This window comes from Hippocampus comes, unplaced genomic scaffold (genome assembly GCF_001891065.2).
Source record: "Hippocampus comes isolate QL1 unplaced genomic scaffold, H_comes_QL1_v1.1 scaffold35, whole genome shotgun sequence".
Lineage (NCBI taxonomy): Eukaryota > Metazoa > Chordata > Actinopteri > Syngnathiformes > Syngnathidae > Hippocampus > Hippocampus comes.
This window is the reverse complement of record NW_017805279.1, coordinates 461,614-471,858: the sequence shown is the minus strand read 5'-3', so window position 1 is coordinate 471,858 and position 10,245 is coordinate 461,614. Positions and strand designations below refer to the sequence as shown.

Here is a 10,245-nt window from a genome sequence, read left to right as displayed (position 1 = left end):
ATAACAAAAACACAATGTTGTCGCTTGGTGAATATCTTTTGGAGCACCGTGATCCGATATTAAGTTGTCCAATCGGTACAGTAGCGGACTTTATTGGACACATCGCAAAGGCAGGTCATGAAAGCCAGATGTTAATGTCACATCACTCAACAGTCAGCCATTTTCAGACCCTTCTTTCCCCAACCACATGGGGAAAACAAAAATTATAAAAAAAATACACAAAGACGTACCTGGGAATGAATACCTGCATTCTTGAAAATGAAAAAAGCGTCTTTGGTATTGAATGAGTGAAATATGTCGAACATAACAGCGTGTCGACTTTAGCGCTGTTGCACATGCGCGCGCGCACACACAAAGACCCACAAATGCTCACACGAAATCCATTTTTCTTTTCAACATTCACATTCTCGAGTTTGATGATCCAATTGGGATCAAATTAAAACTTTGAACATCATTATTAAGGTCTTCTCAAAATGTCATTTCTGAAATTCTGTTTTTCGGATTTTAGCCGACAAATGAGACAATGGGGTGTGCTCTCTTTTTTTTTTTTTTTTTTAATGCTTAATGCATTTACAGGGGATCGGATCGGGACTTTGTCACGATTCTGTTTGTTTGTGTTTCAGGTCCTGCTGGAGTGGAGGTCACCAATCTCCCTCGTTGACAAGTGGCCTATTTAAACTGTGCCACGTAGACAACTGGATGTCGGATTATTTAGCGTTGCTCACAGCTCTTCTCTCCAAGTGCCTAAGAGCATCATGCCACGTGTTTGTCTATTTTTTTTTTCATGCAAGTCGTGTTTGTTATTTCTCAGTTGGTCCTTCTCGTGTATTAGATTTCCTTGTCCTTTGAGTGACAAGCAATTTACGGTGATCTTTGCAAGCGCTTTTGTTTTTTCTCATTTTATCCTGATTCTTTTGTTCCCAGCCTTTTTGTGTTGAATTCTGTTCCGTAGCATTCCGGAAGACATGATGGGATAAGCAAGACATTGTTAAAAGACAGTCAAAACATTTACGTTGGTTCCACGGGTGCTTTTTTTTTTTTTTAATGTTTGGTGTTCGCTTGCAGTTTGGGGAAGGGTTCCTGCTTTTGACTGACAGACGCTATGTGTGTTGTGCAATTAGCTCCAGTTCCCTGATGACCCACCAGCCAGCTTCACCATCCCATTCATGGCACGAGCCAATCAGCCTCCAGCCGAGATCCTCCCTGTTTTTCACAGATTCGTATCCCCGGTTCCCCCGGATTCATCTCGTCGTCAGCTACTTCGCTTTCATCCCAACACACACATTGTCACAAGTTCACTTTGGTTGAGAATGATGCGGTGATGCAAGTGTGAAAGCAGTATGGGGAATACGTGCTCTTTGCTATGTGAACTGGTAGAGCCGAAATAAGCACTAGAGGTCACTGTCTACGATACATGTCGATAACAAAGGTATGCAATTATTTGAGATATCCAACAACATTCCTTGTGGATTAATTACTTCTCTGCACGCGTGTGTGTATGTGTGTGCGCTGGTGTGTGTGCATGTGTGTGTGTGTGTGTGTGTGTGTGTGTGTGTGTGTGTGTGTGCGCGCGCGGTGGAGCGAGCCCGCCCGAGAAAAGATTTCACACAATATTATCATAAATATTAAATTACACAATTACGTCGTCAGTATTCTATTTATGTAACTTTGTATATTATTTCCCTGTATTTTTTTTTCTTCATTTTATCACCTGTTAGTTCCGGTACGTTGGTCACAATCTTTTCGATGTATTTGTTTCATTTAAAACGCAATTGAGCTCAAGTTTACGGCATCGTTTGGCAGTCATTGGGGTTATATTATTTGTATATACATATATTTTTATTTTTTACATTTTTTTCCGGGAGTCTTCACGTTTATTTTACTCGTAACGAAGTAACAGAGAGAGATGATGATCGAGAGAGAGAGAGAGAGAGAGAGAGAGAGAGAGAGAGAGAGAGAGAGAGAGAGAGAGAGAGAGGTCGTTTATGCCAGGTGAAATGCCTTATTTTCAACAGAAATAATGTAAATAAAAATATGAATTCGTGAGTGACAGGCCAGAAAAAAAAACGGTATTATAGCCTACCATAATTACTATGTCGTCTGTTCTGTTTCATGTAGGTCATTCAAAAATACTTCCTAAAATCACAATGCCTGCTTAATATTTTGTTTTGTAATTCCAATACATAATCGGTCCGGATTTTTACACAGATTTTTTCACCAAATCTGAAATTCTAATTTCAATTTGAATTTCCGACTCAACTGCTGGTGAACCCGGATGGGAAATAAAGGCAAGGAGGCCACTTAAGAGGGAACCGGGTGCACGTGTGTTTCTTTTTCCAATTTTTTTTTTTGCACCCCCCTCAACGCATCAAAGTGGTGCGATTGGATTTTTCTTCGGAATCAAATATCAACGGCTATTTCGTTGATTTGACGGCCAAAAAGTCGACAAAGCAGTAAATAACATTCCTTGGACGATGTAAGCATGAAATCAACTCTTCGAGTCTTATTGGCTTTACATTTTCAAGGTGAGTTCGGCATGGGAACACGAAATCTGAACAATCCGGAGTTGTTTTTAGTGTGTTTGTTTTTTTGCCAGATATTTTTGAAGACAAAAAAAAAAACCACCGACACTCATGACAAGTGTGCTCAGATTTAAAAAATGCGAGAGAGAGAGAGCGAGAGAGAGAGAGAGAGAGAGAGAGAGAGAGCATTTCTAATTAAATTAGAGCACAAGCTCCGCCATTGGCTATGTGAAGGGGCCTCGCACCCCCGCACGCTACCTAAAAGCTCCTCCCCTCACACTTCCAAACACTTATCTGTGGGGAGGACTGCATCTTATAAGAGCCCCTGAAAGCCATGTCTATGCCATCATCTGATCTGCAAAGCCGGCGGAGAGAAGGAGAGAGGTTCTGATTCCCCACCCCCGCCCCCTTCCATCACCGATTCTGGAGGGAGGGTGCAAGTCTCCAGAACCGAGCAGGGCGCCTCTTTTTTTTTTTAGCTCCGACTAACCCCAGTGGACTCTTAAATCGTCTTCAGAAACATGCAGTTAGAGAACATCCTCCCCAGTGCTCTCCCCAAGACCTTTTACAACCTCTCCTCGACGGATAGTGCAAATAACAGCCCGAGGCCGCCTTCGCAACTAGATTATCAAGAAGTGGACCGGGCGGAACCGGAGTCGAACAGTGCTCCCAAAAAATACCTGGCGAACGTGCAGGGGAACGGGATGATGGGTGACCCAGAAGGGGACACGTTCTCTAAAACCGGTCCCGATGGGAGGAAAGGCTCCCCGGTGCTCGGTGAGGACGAGCTGACCAGCGGCCGGCGGTACAACTTAGACGAACTTGGTTCTGATCGCTATTTCATCTCGTCTTCTCAGGCGAGTTCGGACATGGCAAGTCCGTGTTCCCTCTTCCCATATGCAGGACAAACAGGGTCCGTGTACACGGGCACCACCGGGTCCAGGTACCCGGCATCACTCCACTACGGATCAGTTCTCCCGCCCGCCGGCTTCTCCTCTCCGTCCGTATGTACCGGCCGGAGTCAGTTCGGTAGCGGGGGCTACCAGTTCAGTCAGGGTCCCGGCTGCTTGTACCCGTCTTATCCCGGTACGGGAATCAGCTCCATGTCTCTGCCCGGCTCCGGCGCAGGCCCGAGGGCGCAGGTGTACCTTTGCAACCGGCCTCTGTGGCTCAAGTTCCACCGGCACCAGACGGAAATGATCATCACCAAGCAGGGCAGGTAAGCAGAACGAGAATTGCTTTTTAGAAATAATATACTGCACGAAAACAAATGTACGCACGTTCCGAATTACCCCGCACCACTTTTTTTTTTGTGCTCCTTGTATTCGTTCCCGACGCAGTAAATCAATCGCAAACAAATTCTGCATGATTAAAAATAACGTCACTTAAAAAAAATATACAACAACAACAAATGTATTGCCCCTTTTTCCCCAGACGGATGTTCCCGTTCCTGAGCTTCAACATCACCGGATTGAACCTCACGGCCCACTACAACGTCTTCGTCGAAGTTGTTCTGGCCGATCCGAACCATTGGCGCTTTCAAGGGGGGAAATGGGTCACTTGCGGCAAAGCGGACAATAATATGCAAGGTTTGTTCCGAAATTAAAGCGTGGACTTGTCCTATTTCGTTCTAATTGTATGAATGATGAAACGAGGAAAAATAAAGATAAGACCGGAAATGTGGTTTCGATTATGTTCGCATCACGAAGCACAAATAAAACGCATTTTCTCTAAATGTAGCATTTTAAATTATTAGCTTACGAATATGCGGAACAAAACGGTCAAACGGTAATTTTAACGAAACGCTGTTGGTATTTAGAGACTTCGTTATTGACGTTTTTTTTTAAAAATACATTTTATGAGCAAGAATGATTTTTTTTCTAAAAATGCTACTGGTTGTTTTCTTTTTAACTTCAGAAATGCTATTTTCCTGAATCAAAGCTTCCTAAATCAGAAAAGTTGTTTCAGTGAAAAATTGTTGCTATGAAATAAAATTCAAACGTCACTGTAACGTTTTAAATAACCTTCAGATAATTTGGACAGCAGAGGAAGATGTTGCACATCATCAATAGTTTAACCTCAGCATTTAAATTGTGTTTTGTTTGATTTTTTTAAGTACTGCACAGGTCATAAATTTTCTCAATTTGACAGGTAACAAAATGTATGTTCATCCTGAATCTCCAAACACTGGCGCTCACTGGATGAGGCAAGAAATCTCCTTTGGCAAGTTGAAGCTGACAAACAACAAAGGGGCCAACAATAATAACACACAGGTAGCTTGTCTCCTTTATTTCGTTTGACATTTTCTGAATTGAGCTGTATAGTTGGCATTCGCTATTTTTCACTATTTGGAAATACTGAGTCAGCTTTAAACAGGCTTGAATTTTCTTGTCTTTGATATTTTTATCAGGCCAAGCACCAATTTTCTATCTAGTTTGGTTAACTTGTTAGTGTTGCATCAAAGCTGTCTTTGCATTTCCTTTTGCAGATGATAGTCTTGCAATCTCTTCACAAATACCAACCCCGGCTGCACATTGTTGAGGTGACAGAAGACGGAGTGGAAGACATGAGCAACGAGGCCCGAACTCAAACCTTCACTTTCCCAGAGAACCAGTTTATAGCCGTCACGGCCTACCAGAACACGGATGTAAGAATTGAAATTATGCTTGCAAAAAAAAAAAAAATAGATGCTTTTCATTTTTATGTGGTTTCATATGCATTTGATTTATTTCATGTTTCACCTCCCCCACCCCCTCTAGATCACACAGCTGAAAATTGACCACAATCCATTTGCAAAAGGCTTTCGGGACAATTATGACTCGTAGGTTTTCTCACACGATATCGTGGCGCCGTTCCTTTGAATGCAGCCCTCCCATTCTAATTGTCAACCTTTTCTTCATTTGACCAGAATGTACACAGCCCCAGAGAGTGACAGGCTGACTCCATCTCCGACAGACTCCCCCCGATCAACCCAAATCGTGCCGGGGGCTCGCTATGCCATGCAACCTTTCTTTCAGGACCAGTTTGTCAATAACTTGCCTCAGAACCGCTTCTACAGCAGCGAACGGGCCGTGCCCCAAACCAACAGCCTCCTGTCGCCGCAGAGCGAGGACGCCGCGGCCGCCGCCTCCGCCCAACGCTGGTTTGTCCCCCCGGTCCAGCAGCCGGGCTCCAACAAGCTGGACTTGTCCTACGACAATGACTATTCCACCAGTAGTCTGCTGTCCTATGGCATCAAACCTCTTTCCCTGCAGACGTCCCACGCCCTTAGCTACTATCCAGATTCAGCCTTTGCCTCCATGGCGGCGGGCTGGGGCACCAGAAGCTCCTACCAACGCAAGATGACCACGGGCCTGCCCTGGTCCCCTCGCCCAAGTCCGCCAGCCTTTGCAGAGGACCAGCTGGGGGCCAATAAAGACAAGCTGCCCGAGGAAACGGCGCCGTCGGCCACCGGCTGGATGGAGACTTCTCACTCGCTGAAATCGGTGGATTCTAGTGACGCCGGCGTGTACTCCATGGTGTGCAAGAGGCGCAGGATGTCCCCCGGGGCCTCAAGCACGGAGAACTCTCCCACCATCAAGTGCGAAGACTTGACCGCTGAGGATTACAATAAGGACAATCCGAAAGGCACGGGTTATTATGCATTCTACACAAGCCCCTAAGACTGTCTCATGTATTCAAACTAAATATAACCGAGTGCTCTCCATTCCTTGTTAATGTCTTTTTTTTTTTCTCTTTTTCTCTAAAGGTGCCAAAGCTTAGCGTTGCTTCCCCCAAGCAAGCTGCACAAGGTTATTTTTCCCCAGGCCAACCCCTCTCATACCTGAGCAGAAACATGCATAGTGATGATTGGTTTTGAAAAAATATAGCCCTTTTTGAATCCATTTAAACTCCTTTTTTTTTTTTTTTTTGTAAAAAAAAAAAAATGGGATTTGTTCCTCCCCCTCCCGTGTGTATTTAAATCGTTTCCATTGTACAGTATTTGTGCACTTTAGAATGTGTGTGTGTTGTACAAATTGTCTTCATGGAGGTGTTATTAAATGGATAAATAAAGCTGCTTTTTTCCAAAAGCATCATCCAAATGTCTTTCCGTGTGTGATTTTTATTCCTGTCGCACGGTGAAACTAACAAGCTGACAAAAAAAAAAAAAAGAGCAGTTACAAAAAGGAATTGAGCTTTACGTACGAATTTATGATTGCCCATTTGAAGCTTGCATTCAAGAGATAGAGGCTTTATGATAATTCATCTTGCAACATATGAGTCATATCAGTCTTGGGGGGGTGGAGGGGGCCCTTTCGTGAAATCATTGGTCCTCATTACGGATGATTTGTGAAAAAGTCAAATGGATCCTGTAAATAAGCTGCGAAGGCTTCTTGCTGTCAGGCTGTCAGTTTTCTGTGTTGTCATGACATTCGGTGTGAAAATCAAGGACAATTGAATAAAAACGAAATGAAATATTCGTCGCAACCAACTACTGGAGTTATTTTGTGTCACTGTGGATAAACCGCGAACTCTCTGGCCACACTGTCACAGGAGAAATTGTCCTACTAGTTATTCCATATGCAACTGAATACACAAACAACCAAGCCATGACTTCTTCGAATCGATCAAAAAGAGCAGAGATATGCATTTAATTTATCAGAGAAGTCACAATATTTGGCCAGCGTGTCTTATTTGTCTTACTTTCCAATCCTCTCCCCCGAACGTCACCTAATTTGAATTGATTTGCATGGCGGATTTTTAATTAATTCTGTTGTCAGACTCCTTGACAAAAGGAGTCTAACTCCAATTAACACCTCCTAACAAGGTAGATTACCATGGCCTTTCAGGAAAGCTGTTAAAAAAAAAAGTCTCTTGGCGGATTGCAGCCTCAAGAATAAAAATGTTTGCACTTGTGTCAGCAATTTGTTTGACAGAGCTGCATTTTTTTTTTCCACGCAAATAAATCCATCCATTTTATACACCCTGGACCTGTCACCAGCCAATTACAGGGCACATAGATACCAGAAGATGCAAAATTTGCACTCAGTTTAGTTTCATCAGCTTCTGAATCCTGATGTGTGGGCACCATAAAAGTTGTTTGCGTCCGCCTGTTCATTTAGAAAAAAAAAAAAAAAAAGCACTGACTTGTATGTTGTCTACGATTTCCTATGGCGTCGTTAGGCCTTTCTGAGGGGGTGCTGAAGCACGGTCTTGGGTGCAAAGTGATACGACGCGGTCTCCAATTGCCCATGTCACATGTCCGTCTGATGACATCATCCGCAAGGGAACATCTTGCAGTTTCCCTGCCAGTGACATGCACGGCCCTCATTGAGTCAATTTCTGATTCCGCAATGTCAAAAACACCCTACTCGAACTCCAACCAACCTGATTTTAATGCAGATGATGGATTCCCGCTACGATTGGCCGGGAAAGGGTTAATTCCATCCCACAATGGTACACAACGGCGCAAACGCCCAGTTATGCCCAATTCTACCTGTGCAAAGTCTAGCATACTCACAATTGGACTGTTAATTCACTTTTTCACAGTACTCAAATTTATTGAGCTGTTATTGGGGTGTGCGGCGTTGAATTATTCAAGTCCTTGACACACCTTGCAATGAATCAGAGCACCGCCACTCTGAAAGCAAAGGACAGTGCTGTGGGGAAAACTACAGTTTGCATTGAAAATGCTCGGCTTTCCGACTACCTTTTTCGCCACGGCTTTTTAACGATCACATTCATATTTCAAGATCCTTTTGGAAAGACATTCCAAAATGGTGATCATTTGAAGCATGCATCCCCCAAGCGCCGCGGTCAATAGATGTACATCTCTCAACCATTCATGCAAGTCGGTGAGTGATCAATAGTATGGAATCAATAGACACCTTGCGCAGCATGCGCCCGCAAATTCTGATCATGTCGAGTAATAGGGAATAGACGCGTCAAGATAACACCCGAAAAACTGACCATCTTGCTCCCACTGCTCGATACCATTCTGTGTTATGTCGATAACTGGCGATCTGTAAGGACGGGTGTAAAGCAAGTGGACACAGAATTATGTTTTTTTTTTTAATCCGTGTGTGTGTGAATAGTTGTGTATCAATGCCATTGTATCGGTTCTCTTTATTAGTAATCACTTTGAAAGTTCAAGTGTAAGGCGGATAAGAATTTTGGAAAGAGTGTGGCCAAAAAGGGCTTTTGACATCTCAACACAGTTAACGTCCTTCGGCTTTTTTTTTTTTTCTTCACCTTCAGTCACACGCTATTACTGCTCTCACGGTCTAAATTCAGCCACGGGCGCACTTGTGTTTGGGTCGACATTTTTCGACAGCTCTTTTAGCAGCAACCAAGAAGAAAAAGAATGGGACGGGGGCAATTCATTGTGATTATCTTCACATTATCGCCCTCGTTGAATGACTCGCAAGGCAGGAGCAGGGAGACTAAAAATCTTTTTACAGAAGCTACTTAAGATAAATCGATTGAACTGAAGGACGCACTGTGCGACTTACATTTTACAGGTGAAACTCAATAAATGCGTAAAACTCATTTTCAACCAATTGAGATAATGATCAGATTGCGCTGGTGTACCTAATGGTGTGGCCGGTGAGTCTGTTGATTCATCCAGTATATGCATGTGAGGGGCATTGATTAGCCTGGCTCATAGTTTAGATTCCTTGAGGTGTTTTTTTTTTTTTTTTTTGCAGGCTACATGACACGTTGGCCCGAGTCTCACTTATTTCCGCCGAAACCGCTTCATCATTGGGTGGATGTTAGACAAGAGTGCCGACCGCGCGGGTATTAATGCTCACAGGTCTGTTGGAGTGAGACCGTGGTGTGAGATGAGTCTCAAGTTAGTGGGGCCACAAATGTTTGGTGGAAGGCGTTGAGTGTTGGCAGAGAGCACAAAGGTGATGGGGAAGCGGAGTTGCAAGGAGAGCCCTTGTGTCAAATCCCTGTGTAACTGCTCCGGGCGGGTCTTGAGTCACTGTTGCATGCTTAATGTTAGGGAGAGTATCCCGCGGCTGTGCTGCACTTAACGGCACATTGATTTCAAACCTCCGCGTTCCCTCTGGAGGCCCGTGGGACACATTTGAACAGGGGCGAATCACCACCACTCCGCCCCGATTGACTCCCCCATTTACTGTCTGCACAACTCCTCCCGCTATCTACTCAACTCGATGTCGGTTTGGATACACCATGCTGGTCATTGCCCGCTTTTGCCCCACTCCCCTTTGAGTGTCTCCAAGGAGTCAAACTGGATTTAAGGGGCAACTTGGCTTTCCACAAGATACCACATGAGTGATGTTTGGAGTAGGACACAAAGAGGCAACCATGTGGAAAAGTTATGAATCAAAATCAATGCGATGGCACTTTGGGAAGCGCCAACAGATTTAGGGATTTCCCTTCCCCTTTCTCTCCCTCTCTTGGTACCATCAGAAGGTATCGCCACTTGGGAACAAAGCAACATGCAGCGAACCCTTTTGGGTACAGAAGGGCTGTGAGGTTTATGGCGGCAAACGCGGCACGGTCAATACTCATTTGGTGACTTGAGTAAAAGATTTTGACTTCTCTTTTCCAAACCAAACATTATCACGTGACAGCAAATATCGCTGATGTAAGTATCAAGCGTTTATGCACTGGGTTGATAAACTTGGTTGGTGGTGGTAGTTATAGCAAAAAAAAAAACCTAAGCAAAAAAACTGAATCCAGAGGCCCCATAAGACATCGGCAACTGTGTGCA

At 44.1% G+C, this 10,245-nt stretch overlaps 1 protein-coding gene across 4 annotated transcripts; it reads left to right on the top strand.

Annotated features, from left to right (window-relative positions):
- Positions 1-2,336: 2,336 nt before the first annotated feature.
- eomesa (eomesodermin homolog a) lies at positions 2,337-6,427 on the top strand. Of its 4 annotated transcripts, none has more exons than XM_019870774.1 (7): positions 2,337-2,525; positions 3,651-3,741; positions 3,957-4,111; positions 4,674-4,795; positions 5,011-5,169; positions 5,282-5,343; positions 5,431-6,427. In XM_019870774.1, exons 1-7 carry the CDS (start codon positions 2,483-2,485, stop codon positions 6,182-6,184), a joined length of 1,386 nt encoding a protein of 461 aa, XP_019726333.1. In that variant the 5' UTR covers positions 2,337-2,482; the 3' UTR covers positions 6,185-6,427. The 4 variants fall into 4 exon arrangements, with proteins under 4 accessions (XP_019726333.1, XP_019726331.1, XP_019726330.1 ...); XM_019870772.1 differs by lacking the exon at positions 2,337-2,525 and having other exon boundaries at positions 2,539-3,741; positions 5,431-6,149; positions 6,271-6,427; XM_019870773.1 differs by lacking the exon at positions 2,337-2,525 and adding an exon at positions 3,172-3,299 and having other exon boundaries at positions 3,380-3,741.
- The last annotated feature ends 3,818 nt before the right edge of the window (positions 6,428-10,245 follow it).